We start from the raw sequence: 25701 nt of genomic DNA, 5'->3' as shown, positions 1-25701 counted from the left end.
AATTCTTTTTAGGAAACTCTAAAACCGAGGACAATGAACTATGATACACTCCAAGACGCTTTGTTGTTTATATAGTATACTTCTAATGGCACTTTTCAATTATTGATAATGAAAACACTAATGATAATTCAGTAGTTGCAACAAAATTACATGAGACTAACCTGATGAAAAGAAAGATGACAGCCGCATTCCCAAAAGTACCTACGACAAGAACAATCAAATAAATGACTGCTAGGATCTTGTGGCTTGTTTTAGATGGTGGTTCGAATTCCAACCAATGCCTATTCGTTACACAGAGAAGCTCTTTGTCTTGCAGGATTTCAGTCCAAGCTAAAGGCACTGACTGGAGAGAAAGGCAGGCAAGGCTTCCCTCAATGTTACTGCTATGGTTACCAGAAACAGGTTCAGAATTCGAAGCGTCCTTGTCGCTCTCCAGAGAACAGTTACAAGAAAAGTTAGCGGTGCTGTTCATTTCAAGTCTCAAATCTATTAGGTCTATTTCTCGAGCATTATTAGTAGTGTATGTTACAGAGGGCTCGTCGCGTGTACTATTAGGCTTTTTCTCTGCTCTCTTAACCCCATTCTGCATCCAGTTAAGTTGAAATTGAGGGCGTGTCTTACGTCGGTTTGTGTGATATGGCATGGGGGTTGTTCCGGAAAACAGCGCCCCAGACAAGTCATTCCCAAAGTGTGGCGCAACAGAAGCGTTTGAAGATTGCTCACTACCAGTGGCGATGGCCCCTACGCCAGTAATGTCTTGTGAATTGATGTCGCTATTTTCCTTCATGCTATGCTTGCTGGATAAATGAACACCACAGGCTAAGTAGAGAGATAACATGAGCATCGACAATCCAAAAAGATGCCCTTGGCTGGCCATAACTAATGTTATTCCTTACTTTTAGATGATGTCAGGGAATCTGTAACGCATGAAATTCCATTTTTGCTAAAACGACGGCTGCCTACGATGAAATTTTTCTGTAGAATTCCACGGAGTTTTGCAAAACGCCGCTGTCACATACATCTGCAGATTCAACATTTTGATACTTCTGACAATCCCGTGTAGGATTATACCTCTCCTTATTAAGAGAGCCTTCCCACTCATCACGAAGGTATTGTGTTGAGACTCAGTAAGCACGTGGCCTTCTGGGAGCTAGCAAGCCTGAAAACAGATAATCATCGGAATTAGTATATCTTGAAGCACTTGGGCAAATGAGACATTCACATCCCAAAACGTGAACACCACCTCAAACTTTTCCATTAAGTATACATATTATATATATATATATATATATATATATATATATATATATATATATATATATATATATATATATAATATATATATATATATATATATACATATATATACATATATATATATATATATGTGTGTGTGTGTGTGTGTGTGTGAGAGAGAGAGAGAGAGACGAGAGAAAGAAGAGAGAGAGAGCATTCTATACTGACAAAATATACATGGCTTTAGTTGTGGTTAAAACTGTGGTTATGGTATAGAGCAGTGAATACCAACCTTTATACCTTCAAGGAACCCCTGAAACAATTTACCATATACTAGGGAACCTTTATCTACAGGCACACACACACACACACACACACACACACACACACACACACACACTCTCTCTCTTTCTCTCTCTCTCTCTTTCTCTCCAACTGCGGGAAGAGGTGGCGTAATTTGGCGTGTTTAGCAGATTCGCAATACGATGAGGTAGCAGGAAGGGAACTGGCATTTCTCATCTATGAAATCAGCAACAGTCCTAACCAAAAAGATACAAAAGCATTCATAGATATATTAGAAGGATATAATCCTTCAAACTGGAACAAATCTAATGAAAACATCTTGAAAATAATTGAAGAAGTTCCAAATAAAATCCAAGTGGTCAAGAGACTCATAAAGAAAATATACATAAACCAACATATTCCGACAAAGAAAATGAATAAGGTGAATCTTGTGAATATCCTAATTGATGCATTAGGAAAAAGAATGCCAAAAGCATGCAAACTGTGTAAGGTTTGGTATAGCATAGTCAATCCACAAAACCTAATCAGAAAATGTGCTGCATGCAACATTCCGACCCATCCACAGTGTGCTGAGGTAATACAAGATTTGAGAAAAGATACAAGAATTTTTTGTTCAACATGTCTATCATGGATAGACAATGTTATTAAATCAAGATTGAATGTACAAATAGTTGAGGATGAAGAAGAAGAGGAAACGAGAAGAAGAAGAAGAAAAAGAAAGAGGAAAACGGAAGAAGAGAAGAGAAGAAGAAGAAAAAGAAAAAGAAGAAGGAAACGGAAGAGAAGTAAACAAAAATGAAATGACAGAAAAAAATAAGGAAAACAAAGAACAAGATAAAAGTATGGATGCAGAGATACTCATTGATACTACATATGAGGCAATAAAGCAGCATACCTACGAAGAAATAAATTACGATATGACAACAGAAAAGCAAATCCCGAAGAGGCTCTACCCAGATCTATACAATGACGGGAAAGAGGAAAAAATAGACAAGAAAGACAAAATCTGCAACCTTTTGAAAAGAGGGAATTGCAGATTTGGAGAAAGATGTTACTACAAACATCCTAAGATATGTCAAAACTATGAAATATATGGTAAATGTGCATACTTAGATGGATATGGGGATGATTGCAGAGATCTGCATCCAAAAATATGTAAAAACCTAAAAGAAGGAAAAGGATGTAAGTTCGACAAAAAATGCAAATATATGCACCCTGTAGCCATGAATCATAATCAAATAAATAACCAACCAAGTAATAAAATCCAAAATAAGAAAGAAACAAATAAAGAGAGAAATCAAGAATATCAGGTAAAAGAGAAAAGCAAACCACCAATGAGATATGCAGAGGTGTCAGCAAAAAATTTCAAAGCATCAGCTCCGAAATTCTACTCAAGAGATAATAACTGTATTTATTATGCAAGAGGATATTGCAGAAACGGAGAAAATTGCAGATTCAGACACAAAATGAATAATTATGATGAAGGAAGATCAAATATTATGGAAAAGTTGGATTTTTTAATGTCAGAATTTCTGGAAATGAAAAAAAGAACAACATACCAGAACAGGAAAGAGACATGGGAAAATCCTTATTACTACCAGTATTAAATGAAGGAGAAAACACGCAAACCATCATAGTGATGAATGCGCAGGGTTTAGTTACGAGTAACTCAAAAAGAAAAATAGAGTACTTAGAAGAAACTAACCCAAAATGAAAAGAAAATAGATATAATGAATATAAGTGAAACCTGGTATTCCCAAGAGACTGGGAATGATGATCAAATAAAAGGGTTCCAAACTTATAGATCAGATAGAAAAAATAGGAATCAAGGGGGAACCGCAATATATGGGAAAGACAAAAAACAAGGAAAAATATATGAGAAATATATTAACTCAGAATGTGAACTAATAGCGGTAGAATTTGAATCTGAAAAATTGATGAACATAGTAATATATAGACCTCCTAATACTAAAGAGTTTGACTTAATAATTGAAAAATTGGATGATATATGTAGAAATCACAAGGACTGGACTATTCTCCTATCTGGTGACTTCAACTTTCCTTTCGTAGAATGGAAAGAACGAATAGGAGATTGTGGTTGTACTTATACATATAAAAAAGAGAGTAATAGTAGTGCAGAAGATAAGAGGCAATTTGAAAAGCTATTAGATATGCTACTAGAATACAACATTCAACAAATAAATCACCTGCCAACAAGAAAGGAAAATACTTTAGACCTAGTATTTGTGAACGAGATGAATTATGTTAAAGAAATAATAGTTTATAATGCGAATATTTCAGACCATAATGTCATAGAATTAACAGTTCATTCCAAAGCAAGTGAAAATAGAGATAAGCAAGAAATGAAAAAGTGGGAAGGATATGGAAAATACAACTTCTACAGTAAAATATAAAATGGTCAGAATTAATGAAGAATTAAACAAAGATTGGGATAACATTTTCGTAAGTGATGACATAAGGGTAAATACGGAGATATTATATAAAATATTGGAGAAAATAGTGGAAAAATATATACCGAAGAAGAAAAATAAACATCATTCATGCATACCAAGAGACAGAAGGATCTTGTTCCAGAAAATCAGAAAGTGGAAAAAAGGTCTTGCAAAAAAAAAAAATGCATGGAAAGTTATAGAACTAAAAAGTAAGATAGAAAATGCAGAACAAAAGATTATACAATCAAAAGAAAATGAAAAACGGGACTTGGAAGAAAAAACCCTATTAAATATCAAGCAAAACCCCAAACTATTATACTCATATGCGAAGAAGATGAATAAAAGAAGAATAGAAATAGGCCCTCTGAGAATTGAAGGAGATTAACGAATGAAAAAAAAGGAAATTTGCAACATACTGGCAGAACGATATAAGAGAGAATTCACCCCTAGAATAGATAATGAAGATAATGATATAGAAGTAAGGGATGAAAATAGTGAATATTTAGCTGACATAGATATTAATGAGCTGATATTGTGCAGGCTATTAATGAAATTAAAAATGGAGCTGCTGCAGGGCCTGATGGAATTCCTGCTATTTTGTTAAAGAAAGTAGTTCATTCTATCGCAAAGCCACTTGCAATATTATTAAGACAAAGTGTAGATACAGGCAAGATTTATGATGAGCACAAATTAGCATATATTACCCCTACTTTCAAAAGTGGATCAAGACTAGAGGCAAGTAATTATAGGCCTGTGAGTCTAACATCACATATTATGAAAGTGTATGAAAGGGTAATGAAGAAAAATATTATGAAACATTTAATAAAAAATAATTTGTTTAATAAAGGAAACAACATGGTTTCGTACCCGGAAAAAGTACACAAACCCAACTGTTAGTCCACCGTGAGAACATATTCAAAAATATGAAAAGCGGAAATGAAACAGATGTGGTTTATTTAGACTTTGCAAAAGCTTTTGATAAAGTAGACCATAATATATTAGCGAAGAAAATTAGAAAACACAATATCGTGGATAAAGTAGGAAGATGGTTAAAAGAATTTTTACACAACAGAAAACAGATAGTTATTGCAAACGACGAGAAATCGGATGAAGTCAAGGTAATATCCGGTGTGCCGCAAGGTACGGTGTTAGCTGCAATACTGTTTGTTATTATGATTGAAGACATAGACAATAATGTGAAGGATTCGGTAGTGAGTAGTTTCGCAGATGACACAAGAATAAGTAGAGAAATTACTTGTGATGAAGATAGGAACGCTCTACAAAGAGACCTTAACAAAGTATATGATTGGGCAGAGGTAAATAGGATGGTATTTAACTCTGATAAATTTGAATCAATAAATTATGGAGACAGAGAAAGAAAGCTATATGCATATAAGGGACCTAATAATGAGACCATCACAAATAAGGAAGCAGTTAAAGACCTTGGTGTGATGATGAATAGGAACATGTTATGCAATGATCAAATAGCAACTCTGTTGGCAAAAAGTAAAGCAAAAAATGGGAATGTTGTTAAGGCACTTCAAAACAAGAAAAGCTGAACACATGATTATGCTTTATAAAACATATGTTCGTAGTCCACTTGAATATTGCAATATGATATGGTACCCACACTATCAAAAGGATATTGCACAAATAGAGAGTGTACAAAGGTCCTTTACAGCTAGAATAGAAGAAGTTAAGGACCTAGACTACTGGGAAAGACTACAATTCTTAAAATTATATAGTCTAGAAAGGAGAAGAGAACGCTACATGATAATTCAGGCATGGAAACAGATAGAAGGAATAGCAGAAAATATCATGGAACTAAAAATATCAGAAAGAGCAAGCAGAGGTAGATTAATAGTGCCCAAAACTATACCAGGAAAAATAAGGAAAGCACACAGGACATTAATCCACTACGCACCAGCATCGATAATGCAGCGTCTATTCAATGCGTTGCCAGCTCATCTGAGGAATATATCAGGAGTGAGCGTAGATGTGTTTAAGAATAAGCTCGACAAATATCTAAACTGCATCCCAGACCATCCAAGATTGGAAGATGCAAAATATACCGGAAGATGTACTAGCAACTCTCTGGTAGACATTAGAGGTGCCTCACACTGAGGGACCTGGGGCAACCCGAACAAGATGTAAGGTCTGTAAGGTAAGGTAAGGTCTCTCTCTATCTTCTCTCTCTCGCTCTCTCTCTTCTCTTCTCTATATATTATATAATATTATCATCTATATATATATATATATATATATAGATATATATATAATATATATATATATATATATATATATATATATCTGGCTTAAAAAAAAAAAGATTCTCTACCTGTTTTAAATCTAGGCCTCCTCATCTTGTATAAATAACCTATCACCTCCCTGTTTCCAGTGATTCCCAACCAGGGTTCCGCGGAACCCTGGGGTTCCTTATGCCATCATCAAGGGTTCCGCAAGAAGTCCTGAAACAGATATGTATTGCAAATGACGCTGATCTGAATTTACACAGCTCGAATAGCAGTGGTAGATATTATATGATTTATATAAAGTAATTTATATAGGTATATATATATATATATACCTATATAAATTACTTTATATAAATCATATAATATCTACCACTGCTATTCGAGCTGTGTAAATTCAGATCAGCGTCATTTGCAATACATATCTGTTTCAGGACTTCTTGCGGAACCCTTGATGATGGCATAAGGAACCCCAGGGTTCCGCGGAACCCTGGTTGGGAATCACTGGAAACAGGGAGGTGATAGGTTATTTATACAAGATGAGGAGGCCTAGATTTAAAACAGGTAGAGAATCTTTTTTAAGCCAGAAGGTGTGAAGCTGAGGTTTAAAGCAGGATAAAAGCAGTTTGAGGGAAATGGAGGTAGGTGGCAGGGGTAGGTGAGTGCGAGGCAAAAAAAAAAAAGCCAAAATAAACAATAAGGATCAATTTTACTTTAATCAGACCAGAGATGACACATGGTTCAAAAACATGGGAAGCAACGTGGGAGAACAAAAATGAGGATCCCTAGAACACAAACCTTGAACTTCTTAGTTGAATGAAAAGTGACCTACGTTACCGGCAGAAAATAAAAAATTAACCCACCTTGCGGCAAAAAGGTGATCCAGTTATTGACAAAGGTTGGGCTACTGAATGAACAAAGGATTAAACACTCTATATGCGAGCAAACTTAGATAAGGGTAACAATAAGCTTTGACAACAGGAACCAAGAAAACAACTTGCAACACGATTGTAAACAATCCATCTAAACAGATCATGCAATTTAAACAACATGATATATCCAAGATAATTCTGAAACAACTAGAATATCAACAATATTGGGACGGACTGAAATACATAATCATCATACAGAATCAAAGAACTAAACAGTAGAGCAGAGGGGAAATATGGGTAAAAACGGACTCGGAGGCTTTCATCTCTACTAAATTATACGTTCCTTATTCATATATGCTCAGATCAATACAAAACCAAGGAGCGGTGGGATGTGAATGACGAGGAAACTGGAGTACTAAAACATGAAGAAAACATCAATAAGGGTCTGTGTTTAATGAGCAAAAAATACATTAAGAGAGAACAGAAAATGGAAACTATAGATACAAAGTTGCATCATTAACAATATAACATATAAAGCATAAGCTAAAAAGTTAGAAACACACACGAAAACAGCAAGTTAATATATACATATAAAGGCACATTCACTAACAAACGAAAATAACAAGGTCACATGTAATTATTGGTTTACGGATATTTTTTCATCCTGCTCAAGCATGGCACCAAGGCTACTTTCATCTCACAACAATCTCTCCAGAAACGGAGAGGCTGTACAAAACTCGACGTAAAGGGGGCTGCTTCTTTGACCAAGGAATGGAAAAAATTTAGGAAACGCAAGAGAGAGAGAGAAGGAGGAGAGAGACCGAGACCCCAGACGAGAGAGAGACGAGAGAGAGAGAGAGGCGGGGCGTTGGGGGTGGGGGGGGGGGGGGGGGGGGTGGGTTCTGGCGAAATTCCGTTTTAGAGGAAGAGTGAGCAAACGCACTCCCCCGACGGTTTTTCTTTCACTGAGAATGTGCACTCTGAATGAATGACATATAAGCCACAAGAAGAAAAGATGCAAAAAAACTACTGGCAAAGCTCAAGTAATTTTTTTTTAACTAGTCATTACAGTTCCTGAAACTAATAGCGCACTTGCATAAGTCAAATTAAAAGAATTAAAATCTCTAAGGCAGGAATAAATAGGAAAGCTTTTCTTTGACTCATTCCTACCTCTTCCATTATACTGTTCTGCCATCCGCTCTATTCTGTCATACACTGCAACTCTATTTACTTTGACTTATCTTTTAGGCACATACACTCAAGATATCATTTACCTAATTCCAAGATTAATCTTTTAGATATAGCAAAATTACTTAACGTTGTCTAGTCCTATCATGATGTCATACAATATGCCATTCAAAAACCATGAAAAGGTGAGCGCTACGAACAAAGGGTAGTTTGCAATTCAAGGACTGTTGTTATTTACATCGTTTAAGCGGATTTTCTAATTTTTAACCTTTTGATGACTCCAGACCCCAATGAACTGCCCAATGGTTCCGTATTTGCTTAAGTCTCCTTAATTGCTATTTGTTGACAATATAACTTAATATAATTAGTTCAGCCACATACTTTAGGCATGAATGGCAAAAAATAGAACATACAAGAAAATCAAAAGCATTTATAGTTTTATATAGTTGTCTGTTTACAAAACATACACATATATGCATTTTTGTGTCAAATATACACAAATATCCAGAGCTCAGGTCCCACACCCTCAGCATGTGGTTGCCATACACCCAAGGGGTATAGATTTTTACCCACTCTTTCTTTACGAGATGGCTCTTTCAACTATAAGTAAAAAGTAACCCAGCCTAGGATAACCTAGCATAACATTATCGAATCTTTATGGGTTTTTCTGTCTGATTTCTCTTATTCATAAGTCTTATAAATCTTATCTGTATTCCAGGACATTTCACATAAACCTTCATGTTAGATATTTTCTTAAAGACTTAACTTGTTACAAAAACATTTTTGAGAATTGCTATAAATGCAAAAAGGGATCTTCCAGAGTTTTCTACCATCTAACAATGATTGCAACCAACACTCAAATAGGATGTAAAGAAACGCTTCACGTTCAATGCACTTTGTCTACAAATTTTAAACAATTCTGACATTTTTTTTTTGTCCCAATTTAGTGTTTTGTCAAAAGCCCAGACGCCTTTACATATTTCAACTCGCCAAACGCCATGTTGTGTTTTACAGCAGACAATGCCCTGGTTCCGTTGTTGGCAAGATTATTTCCAATTCAAAGTTTGACCTATTCAGTTTCTTCTTGGATATTTCCGTACAATATTTCTTAAATTATGCTTTCAAATAATTGATGTGCTTACCCATGAAATCTTAAAACTTGTCTTAAAATCAGTAAAAGAATAATTTTTCCACTTTTGAAAAGGATCAAATGTAAAATATTGCTTTTTAGCATCATGAATATTCAATGACCCTAAAAAATCATATATGTCTAGGGAAAAGATAAGAATCATTCAAAGTATTTCCGGAGTATGTTTCTAATATATCTATTGTTGTTTCTCTCCGATTAGAAAATTTTCGACATGTATTCAAGATAAAGATCATAGTCATCCATTGCTCAGCGCGTTTGTTCCAGTGTGGGTAATCAACCTCTTTATGTTAACATCACTGACTAAATCCCTGAAAATGTTAATTGCAATATTGAATCATTCACGCATTTTTCATGCTGGATGCCGTAGCATTACTATGACAATTATATAAATTTCTATTAAACTACTTGTGTACATCATCAATGTAATGAAGGATAGTACGTTATTTTGTACACTCACACACATGATTGAAAAGCAGAGAGAGAGAGAGAGAGAGAGAGAGAGAGAGAGAGAGAGAGAGAGAGAGAGAGAGAGAGAGAGAGAGAGAGTATTAAAGTACCGCTTTCTACCTAGTATGAATACTTTGGTGAATACTTTTTGGTTTTGAAAACCTGGGTAATGGCTACAGCCACGCGATTTCAGAAAACAAAATGCATGCATGTAAAGTTTTCATAACCGGTTAACAATTATGAATTTAAAATATTCACGTATGCCAAACGCTGTATACATTTTAACTAAAATATCTACGTATGTAAAAGCATATGCCTGGGAAAAGCGACAACGTCCATCTTTAGGTATCTAAGAGAAAAATAACTTTTCAAAGTGATACAGTCAAATGGGGGAGGATATTAAGATAGATTTTCTTAAGAAACACAATTGGTACCTAGAGAAAATGATAAAATATGACGCTCCGGTTCAAACTCGTAGACTTTCCCTGCAGTAATAAGTATTTATTATGAATAATTAGAAATGATAGTTTTTTTTTAACCATAAAAGAGCAATCTTCTACAGCGCCGTGTTTCAATTTCTTTCTCTCCCTTGCGTCAATACTAGAATCGCCCTCTTACTTTTGGTGTTAAAGGGTCACCACAATAATTCTTTCTTAACCAGATTTCTCTTTCTCGAGCTTCAGTATGAAAGTCAGGAACAAACCTGAAATTTCAGGCTTGGGTCTTAGCACGCCTCTCCCTACTTCCAATCACCCCTATTCATTATTTTTAAGAGGTTTATTTAACCTTATTTCTCTTTTTGACGCCGTGCCTGATTACCTAAGGTCATCTTATGGCCTTTGCTTAGATAAGTTAAAATATTCAAAATGAAGATTTTTTATTTGTGAATCCCTAAGAATTTTTACATTTTGTCTGAGGCCTAAATTAAGCTACAGAAACCAGAATCACTCACTGCCTTTTGTAGTTCTGAAATCATTGCACCTTCCTCTATGAAATATTTGCGCTACCAGAATATTTGAAGCAAGAAATTCATTGGATCTCCTCATTAAACATAATTAAAATATAAATTTATTAAAAATAACTAAAATGTAACCAGAGGCACCAGCATTTTCTTACCACTAATCAAGTCTGTGAAAATAAAAGCATGGGCCTCAAAATGGAAGAATGTTGAGTTATTGTTAGGAAATCCTGGTGTCTTAAAAAAATTACTTTTTACTCTTTACCGCATTTAATAAAAGCATATTTCGAAAAATGTTTTTATGTCTTTTTTTATTTTATACTTTTTAGTTTTAATAGAAATTGTAACGGATTTATCATTATAGTTAGCGAAATTGATATCCGTTTACGGGGCAAGTGGAGGAAAGGGGAAGGGTGGGGGGAAGAGAGGGAAGGGGATGGGGAAATAGGAGGAGAGGGGAGGGGAGGTGGATATAAGAGGGAAGAGGAGTAAGGAAGGGAAGGTAGAAGGGGAGTGGAGGAAATTGGAAGGGGATGCAGGGGAAAGAGGGGGAGGAGGGGTGGAAGATGAAGGGGTAGGGGAAAGTGGAAGGGGATGGAAGAGGGAAGGGGAGGGGAGTACACAGCTAAATTAACACATTTGTGTGTTCCGGAAGGGGGAGGAGGAGGTAAAAGGGATGGGAAGGTGAAGGGGAAGGAAGGGGGAAGTGGAGGGAGATGGAAGAGGGGGAGGGGAGGGGAAAACACAGCTAAATTAACACCTGATCGTATGCTGGGGGAGGGAGATGGAAAATGGAAGGATTACACAGAAGATAGATTCTACCAAATGAAAGAAGTTGTGAAAAATCCGAAGGGTTTCATACAAATCCTGAGACACTAGCAGAGGTCACTGCAGGGTCACTACGAGTCACTGCTGACTTACTGATCATGTTAGGTCGTATGTACCCATGCAAAAGTTCAAGTCTATCGGACGAAGGGAACAGGTCGAAAATAGAGTTCCATGATTTGACGACAGACAGACGCAGAAGTCTAGCTAATTATATAAATGCTAATTATAAGAGCTCTTCCTGCTAATCTGGGGCCCATAAACTTCACATATTTTAATGAATACTTGTGTTCCATCTTTAAAGTAAAAGTCATACGTGGCATAGCTCACAAACCAAAAAAAAAATAACAAAGAATTACCAGAAATGTTCTTCAAATACGGGCAAAGGCGAAAAACTCAACAACAGCACACTTCTCAGCACGGTTATTTTTGTAGATTTCTCCATTAATTGTATAAAATATGATGACTCCTATTGTACTTAAAAGAAAAAAAAAAAAGTCGCCCTTCAGCTAAAGGATTCAATCATTCTATTCAATGGCCCCCTAGAATACAGAAAATTATTGAATTTTTGGATTTAATTTTCATAAACACCTGACACACTACATCGTTCTAAAGTCCCATTCACCTATATAGCGTCTGCGAAGAAACCGTCAAATTGTAAACAATAACACTGGGAAAAACACAAACGAAAATAAGCACACGCTCATAACACCATCAATTACTTCTCAATTTTTTCAGTTTGCTTAATAAGTTATGAAATTATTAGGGTAAATATGGCATATAGCGTTCTGGGTATTCTCCAGTGATTATAGTATCTAAATAAAAGGTAGGTTACACTTACTAATTATAGCGTTAAAAACATAAGAGAATGTTTAAAATGAAATTACATATACAGCATTGCATTATTTTATCATAATACAGAAGTACCGTGTTCTAATTTGAAAAAAAAAAAAAAAAAAAAAAAAAAAAAAACGAATAAGACTGGAAGAGTCACACGACACTCATACGTCCCCCACACATTTGCTCGCATATTATGTCAAAGAATAAGATGAAATAGCCGGAACGAAAGAATTTATCCGATCAAAACCTCAATAGAGAAACCTTAAATGTTAACCTTCAAGCCCGGGAACACTGACGGGATTGTGAAGACCTCTAAAACCAAGAATATTTAACCAGTCGTAAAAAGCACGTTCGGTAAATGCTCATTTTGATCCCATCCAAAAAGAAGGCACCAATATGGGTTTTTTTCTTTCTTTCTTTTTTATGGGCACTTTCCCTTCACATAAGGGATTCACCTCTAATATCCTCGACGCAATATCATTATTACTAACGTTATTCTCATTGTTCTCCGGCATTTGACTATTAATAACTTCAACAATTTTGAACTTATAATTCCGACTGTAGCAATATTATGTCTATGGTGGGGGAACAAAAATTCTAAGCTGCTATGTCAGTAAAGCGTCCTTTTCCCTCAAAAGTAAAAACATGGGAAAACAAGCTGCTCTCCTGTCCAACAGCAATCGCTAATTCCATTGTTTTTAACTTTTGCAAAACTACCATGGACAGGTTATTTCAGTCTGTTCATCAGTGTGATTATCACAAAATAGATGCAGAAACTGAATGAATTTTCCTATGACATAAAAAAACAGGTAAAAAACATGAGCATAGGTCAGAATTATTTCGCCAATTCATTTTTCTCTTTCAAGCTTTATTACCGTTATAAATACAATAAAGGCATTCCTTCAAAAAGAAAGGTGCAAAGTCTGTTATGAAATGAAGTAATTGAATTTAATTTCCTGAAATCGTAAGCTCAAAATTTAATATACATATTTTCGCCACAGTTAAAACGTAAACTCCTTAAGACATATAAAGTTAACGGAACTTCATATGAACACGTGAAAAACAAACACTGGGAAGGATAACATTATAACACCGGATCAACAACAAAAATAGTGAGTTTTACAAAGAAATGCCAAATGCTAAAATTTTAAAATATACACAAACAAGACACATACCAATATGTTTCATTTTTCTTTTATCACAAAAAGCAAACCTTTATTTGGGTTAACTTCTCGTATGCTTCTGTATGACTATATTCATATTAGCAATACATAAAATTAAGATGGTTGAGGTTCATATGTTAAACTAATATTATATTCATAAAAAGGTTATAGAAAAGAAATATAATAACGGAAGTGCTATACGAGAGAAGATAATCATCATCCTAGACGTAGGAGAGTAAAAAGTTGCAAAAAAAAAAACTTGTCTAAATAACAAAAAAAATTTATTACATCATCACATTAAAATATCAACAATCATAATAATTTACGAAAATCGCCTCAATTTCCCTTTGATGAAGCATATGGCATTTTGAAAATAATTACATTTAATGTCATCATATAGATAAAAACATACTTGACATCTGGCATAATAAAAATTGTGAATTACGCAACTAAACTACCCAGAACAAATTTGGCTTAGGTAAACAAAGTATAGTTAAAAATAATAATTCTAAAAAATTACTCAGAAACGGAGATATTTTTTTACAACTGTGTATGTTCATACGAATGGGTTCATATAAGCTCTATGAGGATTGCATTGCAGTGTAATAACAGGGACTCTTTTGTCCTTTTCGAAAGCTCATAATAACTAAATGAAGATGTCAATATGAAAGTTTTAAAAAGAACCCCCATGGAAAACCATTCCTTAAACAAAATAGCGTAGACTACAAAACTAGGCAACAAAATACTTTTCACCACTGTCAACCATGCAGTGTTTCCAAGTTGTATTCATGTTCATATCACGGCCTTAGAGGTACTGACTGGAAGGAGAATATATCTCATACCTACCTCTGCAGAGGCCTGACAAATTATAGTCGAGGAGGCAACATATGTAAATGTATTATTTTCTTTACTATTATATAACGCTCATTAGATTATTAATCTGGAAACATACCATAGACAAGAGACATTGATTCACAGGTTAACCAAGAAGGCCTTTATTACCGCACATTCAACATGAACTCAGTTACTTCAGTTTAATCTTGGTAACCATATGCTGGCATTTACACCTCATTAACAATGAAGTTCAGCAAAATACTAAATTTTAACATTAAAAAACTAAATTAATCAACTGGCAAACTGAATAAAATTTGCATGTAAGTTCATATATTCGTCTAGCGCTCCTGTATTATTATAAGGGTATAATTCTTGATAAGGAAAACTAAATTACGCCTCTTCCTCAAAATTATTTTACAATTTTGATGGTAAAGCTTTAAAAGAATACTCGTATACAAGACACCATATGGGGAATTACGGGTATTTCAAAAGCAGATGAGATAATAATGAAGAGGAAATGGAGATGACTTGGACATGTCCTTTACACTAACCAAACTCGACAATAGTATGTGATAGCATCGGCTGCATTCCTCTCACTACCAGAAGACTTGGAGGACTCAGACCTACTTGGATGAAAACTATGAGAGAGGAGGCTGTGGTTGAGTAGAGATATACGAGAGCTAAAGCATGGAAAGACATAAAATAAGCAGAATTTCACCACCCCGGTGTCCCACGAGGTTGAAGATGAACAGGAGATGCTGTCACTACCAATTCGTCAACTACATGCAAATAGCCCAAAATCCTAATTCACAAAAGTTTACAATGATACGAGTCTTTCTATTCGCTCTTACTAAACATCGCAAGTATATACTATGAACTATATAAACATTTCTTGTTCAATTTGAGCGCGTCCTAAAAGTTAATAAATGTAGATAAAGCAATATGTCAAGTTCAAAACAATATTTGTCACCGCCCCATGCTATAAATAAAGAGAATTACTGGTACAATAAAAGAGACTAATTTTATATTTAGGCTTATAATTTCCAAAATTCTAATTTTTTGCTGCTCGATGGCTGGCATTGATAGTTATAAACTGTATCTCTTTACAAATATAATTTATGCATACTCGTAAATATAGTGTATTTATGTATATGTACTATATATATATATATATAATATATATATATATATATATCTATACATATATATATATATATATATATATATAATATATATATATATATATATATATATCAATGGTATAGATATACAGGCGCGTAAACAAAAATAGATGATTAAATAAATTTATATATATATATATGGATATATATATATATATATATATATATATATATATATATATATATATATATATATATATATATATATATATATATATTTGTCTTAAGCCTATAAGCCTACACCTTAGAGGGGAATTAACTTCTAAGGGAAGACCTAACAGATGTACCAGGCACTGGTGCTATGTGGGCATTACACCTAGTCACTTCTAAAATTCCAGTTTTAGTTCTAGTGTTTTGATTCTTCAAAGCCCTGTGTGAAATATTAGAGGCAACAATTTGATTTATACCAGATTTTGTAAGCTTTATTAGTCAGCTCGCACATTTCAGTTTTCTACGAGTTCAATCGTCTCTCGCTTTTGAGTTATAGCTGTACTCTATTTACATGTGGAGTAAACGAGAGGATGAAAAAGGGGTAGTGAAGGGTTTGCTCACAATGTTCACCTACCGAAACCGTAATGTTTGCCTAATTATTTAAAAGGTAAGTGACTGGATTCTGTGCAATTGTTGACACTCTCCTGTAAGGTAAGGATACACACGTGTCCTGAAGTCAATTGATTTCTTCTCTTTGTTGTCAGTAGTGAATGGGTACATAAAAGAAGTCAATTGATTTATTCTCTTTGTTGTCAGTAGTGAATGGGTACATAAAAGTTGCCTATTTCAAAAGGAACCTAGATTTAAAGAAACGAGCGTAAGGAGGGTTACGCTCACGAGCAGAGCTAAAAATCACAAATTCTCATAATATAAAAAAAAGTGACATCCCACATAAAACATGCTCAACACATCATAAATCTGACCCGAGTAGCTAAGCGCCCATCAAGGTCTCTAATGAGCAAACACTCATATTTAATGACATCTCAAATTGCCATATTGCAGGGCACTTCGAATTCTCTGAAAGTACTAAGTGCCGCCTTTTCTACTCGTTATTCACGGTACCTAACAAGGTTTACTTAACTACATTCATTTTTCCTCTTATAATTATTATTATCATTGTTATTATCATTATTATATTATTCATAAATGTGCTAACAAGTTCCACAAAAAATTAATATATACAATAAGATAAAAAAAAAAAAGCTTGAACGATACGAATGCATAAAGATCATCAAACCAAGTTACTAAAAATACAAAAATGGTATTCCCTACATAAGGCAAAAGTAAAAACTCTCGGTAAGAAATTATGCGGATACTAGAGGTGTAATGGAATTGAATGTGAGTAGAAGGATGTTGAAATTTACTACATGCCAAATGCTAAAGTTGAACGCATAGAATTTCGCCAGAAAACTCAATGGAGACCTGTTCTGTAATGAATGTTTCACAATCCAACGCGCAGAAAACATATCTCTGACACTCTTGCACAAAAAGTACTTGAATTTAATGACTAAGAACATTTTCAGAAATGGCTTCTATATGGAAACATTTTCAACTACTTATTCAAGTACAACAACGTAAATAGTTCAGTCTACAGACTTTCAAAGTGAAGACAAAAGAAAAATTGAACAACGAATATTATCTAATATAAGGAGGAGATAGACAACTAAGGAATTATTTCGACCTTATACTAATGGTTAATTCCGCCTACAAAGATGGAAGCAGGTTACAAATTCATCCTCATCAAATTATTGAAAGATTTCGTTGCAACTTTACAGTGAAAACGCTATGGGCCAAGGAAAATAAATCTGAAGAGGTAGCTATGGGTTCATAAGTGCCTTTTCAATTACTGAACGAATCCTGTTCACGGTAATCCTGAATTATTTTTACTACGTTTTGAATGATCCACTGAAATTTTCTGGGTAGTGGGTTCGTTATAGTTTCCTTGTAGTGCCCCTAAAAATAGGATTCTTTTCTTTAACTTTTACAAAATAATATTATCATTTAGCTATATCACGGGATTAAGAATACCAATTTCATCTGCAACTAAATATATTTAATGCTGGAGAAAATATGAACTCGAATTGGTTTTCAATTTCTATCTTTAGACACAATAGCAAACCCGTGTTCAACGTAAAAAAAATTTTTTAAGAGGCATTTAGGTGTAAGGAAAATCTACCAGGTGTCGGCAGTTTTTGGCCGAGTTGCCATCGATTCAGTAATTGTGACAACCTTTTTGCAGTTTTTCATCACTGCACAGAGGGACAGCAGCGGCGTGGGTGGTGTTAAACAACATTCGTTCCCCCATGACGATACGGTCTTACAGTTTCATCAGTTTACAAGCTCTTAGCAACTATCAAAGTCATTAAAAGTTTAAAGTCCAGAGAGGAAAAAAATAAAATGTATGAAATCAGTAATTACATTATAATATTAACTGGAGTATAACAGCAATATCAATAATATATAAAATAAAATATAGTATGGAATGTGGCCAGTCCTACAAAATGTAGATACCATACCTTTACTAAATCATGAGAAGACGTCTATTAGTTAGAAAACTGGGACAATATCACAGATTTCATAGACTAGATAGCGGGTTATGAAAAGAAGTACTTCTTAACAAAGTCAAGTTAAGTGATTATTTATAACCCTCTCAAATGTATTATACCAGGCATTGGTATACTGACCCACTTCTCCCCCTCCCCCCGCTCTCTCTCTCTCTCTCTCTCTCCCCCTCCCCCGCTCTCTCTCTCTCTCTCTCTCTCTCTCTCTCTCTCTCTCTCCACACATTACAGATTTCTCTCCACACATTACAGATTTCTTGGTAAGATAAGCTAAACTGCTATGTTTAGTAGCCGCATTTTTGTCATACCCCTTATGATTGATGAAGTGGAACTGATAAGGCATCACTCGACAATGCAATGCACTGGAATTCACAGATCATATTTATAGCCTGTTTGGCTCTTCTCTGTATAAATTTCAATATTCTGGCATCCTTGCAAGTGAAGCAGGACTTAACGGGTGTAAAACTATTCCAAAACTTAGCCCAGAGCACAAAATTCAAATCTAGGTCTGCTACTAAAACAACATTATTTCCAAATCCAACCTGCGTTAAATCCTATGGTTCTAAGCATAAGCACACGGACTTCTTGGGGAATTCTGCCATCTTCAATTCATGACTTTGCAATGAAACCCAATAAACTAATTTTTGGTACACTTATGTCTGCTTTACGTCGAAATTTAATAAATTTAGGAGTGATGCACCAAACTATGAAAGTTGCTTATTCTTCATGATTTGGTTCTAAAGTTATTTTGCTACAATAATGGTATAAACAGATTTTCCAGTTGTCATTAACATGGCAGCTGAAAACTCCGTATTCAACAGGGTTTGGCTACCTAGAAGTAAATAGCTAAAATGGCGGTCAAATTATCGCTCTTGAAATAAAGACTTACAGATTTGCATCAGCCAGTAATTGAACATAATTTAGAGCTAATTAACTTATGCTTTGTGATATCCACAGGTGTATCTCGTTCAAATGCCTTCAAGACACAGTAAAAGAAACACGGAAAACAAGCAATACACTCGAATGGCAGGAATCTGCTGCTCCCCCTAATCCTTTATTAAGTTACACTGCGCAACTCAGTTTCATATTTCACTTTGGAACAATAGTTATCATTATCCATCAAACTAAAGGTGATCACAACTTTAATTTCTAGCGTAAAAAATGTAGGTTCTACCGAAGGTAAATCTTACAAGTTCTAGAAAGTTATAATCATGACGAACGCCATCTCCCTCGACCGTAATACTGTTAAAAGGTCAAGGTAGGTGTTTGTTCCTCACAAAATTGAGAGAGGTTTATCACAGTCATCCCCTTGTCTCGGATGAAGTTGACTGTATTAACAGCACTCATGATAAATTAACTTTCCATTATTCGTTATGGAAAGCTAAATTTATGATAACACAAAAATAAACACTGTATATAAGTGCTTAAGAGTTCCTATTGGTTTCGTTTGTTTCATCTTGAGTATTTAAAACGATTAACTACCTCTGAGTAAGCGAGTTTCACACCTGTATTGTTATTTACATTACTTTTCACACCGCAAATTAATTTCAAAAATAACCTATATAAAATGTGCGGCAAATCATGTTCTCACTGGAAAGACGACGAAATGTTGATTTATTACAGACAATTCAATTCATAACAACCTTTTGACACGGAGGTTTCTTGTAAATATATTCACCAAATTCTATATAATTACCTCTAATGTGTAACTATCCTATTCAGTGCTGACATTTTTTTACTTTACACGAGGGCAATTTATGCGTTGGAAGATTAGTAATCCAAATGAAGTCCTATTTAAGTTGCCACACGCTAAGTTGCCGGTGATGCCCCGCCCCCTTTTAAGCGAAGGTGGTGATTGGAATACAGCAACTGTTCGTGTGGCTATTCATTTGAGTGTGTTGAATGCGCTTGCAAGTACTAATTCGAGTTGTTTTTCCTATAGCAGTCAATTATAGTCTTTAAAGAAAAGAAAAATCTACGTCAAATAGTTAACACGTCTGACTGATTTGAGCATTGATTACATTATAATTCAAATTGTCAAAGTCAAGGATTTTACGCATTTTCGAATGCAGTCTGCTTCATTTACCTTAAAAATGTGGGAAATATATAAAAGATAGGTCAAAATCATGTTAATCATTAAAGTTTAAATGCGGAGATGCTATATAAAATGAATATAGTAGTCTCAATGTCCAGATAACATGTTTAATGCTTAAAAGACATGCGTCTTATGCAGGGGGGCAAAATGCTCACTTGAATAGCCACTTACTGAAATTGGAGGGAATTTCAAACACAGTAGTTAACCGAGCTAACCTGGATTAAAAAGGAACAGCTACCTGCACAGCTACCATTCCGAAATATACATACACTGAAGTACAAAGAGGAGTGTCTTGACCTCAGTAATAGAGGATTTCTTGAAAGACACCAAACGTATTGGATGGATAATGAGCCAGACGAGAATCATTGTAATGAAGGTCTTCAACTATCTCCGTGAGCAACATGATCAGGAATGCGAAGATGATATTTTCGAAAGGGCTGCTACTGCAACGGGAATATATGTCCGCTCCATTCAGCGAATAAAGCAACAACACAAGCTTGGAGAAATGCACTCCCCGCCCTCTAGGACCAGAACATCACCAGTAACGGGAGCTTTGGATAATTTTGATAAGGCTCGTGTACGTCGGGAGATAATGGCTTTCTACGAAAGAGGTGGAATTCCAACAATCGAGAAATGACTGGAAAAGGCGAAGACGCCACCTGTGACTTTCCCTGGTGCTTATACGTCCCTTCTCAAGCTTGTTAAGGAACTTGGGTTTGGCTATAAAAAGGTTGAAAGTGGCAGAAAGTTGTTAGTGGAGAGGAACGATATTGTTCTTGCATGAAATAAATATCTAAGACTTATTGATGAAAACAGAAAATCCGACACTTCAAGGCCAGAAATATACGTGGATGAAACATGGGTCAATCAAAACGTGTGTGAACAAATGTTGGACATTACTCGATGGAATTGTTGGTCCAAGAGTGAAAACGGGAAAAGGAGCTAGATTTATCATAGTGCATGCTGGGGGAGAAAATGGATTCGTACCTGGAGGATTGCTCATTTTTCGATCGAATAATGGTAATAAGGCCGATTACCATGAAGTATGAATCATACAAGCTTTCTTGCAAACATTCCAGTTAGGTGTCTCATTGTCTTAGATAATGCTTCATATCATTCCAAAATATCAAACAAAGCACCTGTCAGCAGTTCAAAGAAAGCGGAAATCGTCTCCTGGTTAACCAAACACAATATAGCTCATGACCCTTCTTTTACCAAATGCGAACTTCTTGATGTGGTAAAGCAGCACAAGTACCTATAGGAGTATGGAATTGACAAAATCGCTCGAGATGCTGGCCATAAGGTACATACTTAGACTTCCTCCTACATTGCGAATTCAACCCCATAGAATTCATTTGGGCACAAATATAAAATGAGGCTAAGAAATGTAATTAAAATTGAAATCGGACTTTGACAAATATGGAACATATAACTAAACGTGCAATAGACAGTAACCACAGAGGACTGGAGGTCATGTATTTGTCACACAAGAGAAGTGTAGGATATTTATAGAAGAAGTGATCTAGCACGTGACCATCTAACTGAAAAAAATTGATTATAAACATCACCAGTGACAATGAGGAGTCAGAAAGCGATGATTGAAGTAATTGGTGTACTTAAATGGAATGTTTAAAGTGCCAATGACGAATTGTTATATTGAGGTATTGTTTGATGTATCCAATGATGATTCAATTTGTTTTCTTTTGTTGAGTCAATTCTATGTTTGATGTATCAAATGTATTTTACCTAAATATGATTACATATAATTGCAGCAAGTTTCCGATCTAAAAAATTGTTAGACTGGGCTATAACACACCGAAACTTATAGTTATCTGTAGCAAAATATAAAGATGGCAACGCTGACTTACTCAGTCAAGTTGTCTACGATGAGCGAGCTGTCAGAATCAGCTGATCATTGAGTGGCTGTTTATCTGGACATTTCACCTCCCCACTCCCATCATGCCTATTTTGTGGTGTCTTATGATTCATATAATCATGTAGCATATTTATAGGTGTGCAATCGACAGTATTTAAGTTATTATGAAACATGGCTTGTATTAATTGTTTTTATTAAATTCATATTTAACATAATGCCCTGAAATAACGAATTGTTTACAATCGACAATAATTTTTTGTCTTCGACTTCGATTTCCTGTAATATATATATAAATTCTTTTTTCCTACTCCGAATGACATTAATTCTATTAAAGAATTTCTAACTAGTTCTCCAATAATTAAACTTTTACATAGGAAATGGAAAGAGGATTAGTTCATATCAAAATATTTTCTATGAAAATACGGATAAGGACTCGAACTAATGAAGTGTGCGGGTCATCACCGCCAACTTAGCTTGTGGCAAGTATAGCATGATCTAATTAAGTACTCTGTTACGTTGTTAATAATAATAATAATAATAATAATAATAATAATAATAATAATAATAATAATAATAATAATAATACCAAAGATCGGCATTTGAAAAACTTCGACTTCACTTATTATTTCAGTGTGCTCGTGTATTTAGGAGGTAATCTCCGTACGTTTTTAAGTTAGAACACGGAATAAATATCTTTTAAATGAATAATTTTATTTACATAATCTTAGCGTATTTACCTGTATTCCTCCGTTATTCCTTGGCCCCGTTTTTTTTTTCTCTCTCTCTCTTATACATAAATGGGTATTTTACTGTCGACAATACTCTTAAGTAAATGAACAGAAACCAGTGTCGTTGGAATAACGAGGGAGGGAACATCTCTGTATTTTCCTAGTAAAGAAAAGCTTACAAAAGCGAACCACTTATACAAATCCTCATCGATACGACTACATGTGATGAGATGAGATGCGGACTGTTGAATAAAATCCTCATTAAATCTACACGCATAACTTTGATCTACATCACTCCATTTTAAAAATTATCTGACCCATTTCTTGAATACTCTTTGGTAACGTAGGGCAATGTATTAATTTAAGTCGTGTATTCCCTTTCTCTCTCAAAAGAAGAAAGAACAAATGAAGGCAAAGGAAAAGTCAACAAGCAAACTAATAAAGATAAAAACCCAACATCCCGTAAGGGGAGAAGCAACAAAAAATCCTTCTTCCCAGACTAGACAAAACCTGGCCGTATGAATGTAGGCGTTCTCCTAAACAAAGGGGGAGATCTTTTCTTTCTGGCTTCATAATGCTATCTTGGAGGACTCGGCCACATTGTCCGCCCATACCGAGCATCCTCACTTCATTACACTGTTCCGAGTCACTCGGGAGCCTTGGTCATAAAGAAAAATAAATCACACGATCGATATGATGCGAGGTCATTCACACCTCCTGTAATTCCAGCCAACGGGTCACACTAGAAATTCATCTTCATTTTTCAACTCTCATTGCAATGGCTCCTAAGTAGCTTTACAAACACGTTCATCATAATTTCCTAAACATCATAAAGAGAAATATTTAGAGGTAACATGCTATTATTAGTCTGAGAAGTTGTAGCATTTTATGATGTTCTTTATTTCAACGGCTACACTGGTGAGTACACACGTATATATATATATATATATATATATATATATATATATATATATATATATATATATATATAATGTAAATATATATATCAAATATACATAAATATATATATGTATATATATATATATATATATATATATATATATATATATATATAGTGTGTGTGTGTGTGTGTGTGTGTGTGTGCGCGGGGGTGGGGGGGGTGGGCCTGGCACCCTTAGTGGAGTTCCGGGAGTAAATGAAATGAAGTTATGGAAATGAGATTAAAAAGGTGTTTTCCTGCAGGATGACATGGTAGGAGGGAGAATGATTGGAAGGTCAAAAAGAACGTTAGGGAGGCTTTTCTACAGACTAATGTAGAAATTCGAGAAGAGATTATAGGTTCCCACAGGGCTTCGACACATCAACACTCCAATTCATTGTGCAGACTTAGTCTTCACACTTTAAGAAAAATTATACATTATTGCTTGACTTTGTGGCATGGATAACGATTGATACACAATTGGACTTCAGAGTAAAGGATATATATATATATATATATATATATATATATATATATATATATATATATATATATATATATATATTATATGTGTGTGTGTGTGTATGTATGTATGTATAATGCATATTTTCATTTACAGTGTCGGGACTACGTCTACACAATGTCGAAGCTATGACCTCTTCTCGAATTTCTACATTAGTGTGTAGTAAAGTTTTCCTAAAGTTGTTGCTGGCCTGCCAATCATTCCTCTTCCTACCATTTCATCCTGCAGCAAACCCCTCTTTAACCAGAAATGACCATTGGTTAAGCGCTTGGTCAAAGATCTTTGTTTCACGTACTTTTCCTGGACTGTTGTTAGATTGACATGATCCCACCTATTTGTCGTCAGTGTTATATATATATATATATATATATATATATATATATATATATATATATATATATATATATATATATATATGACTGGTAAAAATGTTGTTACAACAGAATTCCATCTAATAAAAGGAGCCTATAAAAACACCAAAATATAGAGAGAAAAGTACTATATTTCAGAGACTGCTGTCTCCCTCTTCAGGTATATGAATGAGAAACAGACAACAAAACTCCTTTTCTTGATGTTTTTAATAATCAGAGACACGACAGGATACAAATTTACCATATACAGAAAACCAACGTTCTCACTTTCATACATTCACTACTTTAGCTATCACGACATTGCTATCAAGATAGGTGTACCCAGCAACTTGTTCTCAAGAGCCTTACAAATTTGTTCCCCAGATTCCCTGGAAAAAGAATTTGAAGTAATTCGTAAGCAACTTTCGTCTTTAAAGTATCTTGACCATATAATTGAAAAAGCAATTCACAAAGCAAACGTAATTTTCTACCGACCATCTTTAGAAAAGACCAGAGACACACCCAACAATAAATAAAAATTCCCCACCTGGAGACGATTAAGAGAGTAACTCACACCCGTTGGAAATCCAACCCTTTTGCATTTACCTACCCAAATACCTTAGCCAAATCCCTGATTAACGTTCCAAACAAAAGACATCGCCCAAAGACTCGGGGGTATATGAGATCCCTTGCCAGGACTGTGACCAATCTTACATCGGATTTACAGGAAAATCACTTCCCCAGAGATTAATACAACACAAACGGTCTGTTAGGTATGGACAACAGAACTCAGCTATTTTCAACCATATAAATGAACATAACCATAGAATAAACTGGAATTTGTCTTGTATAATTTATAGCCGGTACAAGAGTCAAATGATGGAATCGGCCTTAATAAAAGAGAAGCAGGTAATGAACATCTCAAAAGGGAATTG

The 25701-nt window shown here is 34.8% G+C and overlaps 1 protein-coding gene across 10 annotated transcripts in view; it reads right to left on the bottom strand.

The window, feature by feature from the left end:
• LOC135198069 (opsin Rh5-like) overlaps positions 1-25701 on the bottom strand; it is a 707912-nt gene that overhangs the window by 528973 nt on the left and 153238 nt on the right. For 9 of the 10 annotated variants that reach the window (XR_010310718.1, XR_010310719.1, XM_064225474.1 and 6 more), the window contains one exon: positions 162-1159. The exons of the other annotated variant lie outside the window; for it this stretch is intronic. Coding sequence is in view for 7 of the 9 variants with exons in the window: in XM_064225474.1 (XP_064081544.1) it covers positions 162-877 (716 nt within the window). In the remaining 2 variants the exon portion in view is untranslated. The remainder of the gene's footprint in view (positions 1-161; positions 1160-25701) is intronic. 10 annotated transcript variants of the gene reach the window in all.

This window comes from Macrobrachium nipponense, chromosome 21, assembly GCF_015104395.2.
Source record: "Macrobrachium nipponense isolate FS-2020 chromosome 21, ASM1510439v2, whole genome shotgun sequence".
Taxonomy (NCBI): domain Eukaryota; kingdom Metazoa; phylum Arthropoda; class Malacostraca; order Decapoda; family Palaemonidae; genus Macrobrachium; species Macrobrachium nipponense.
This window is presented reverse-complemented; position numbering and strand designations above follow the sequence as displayed.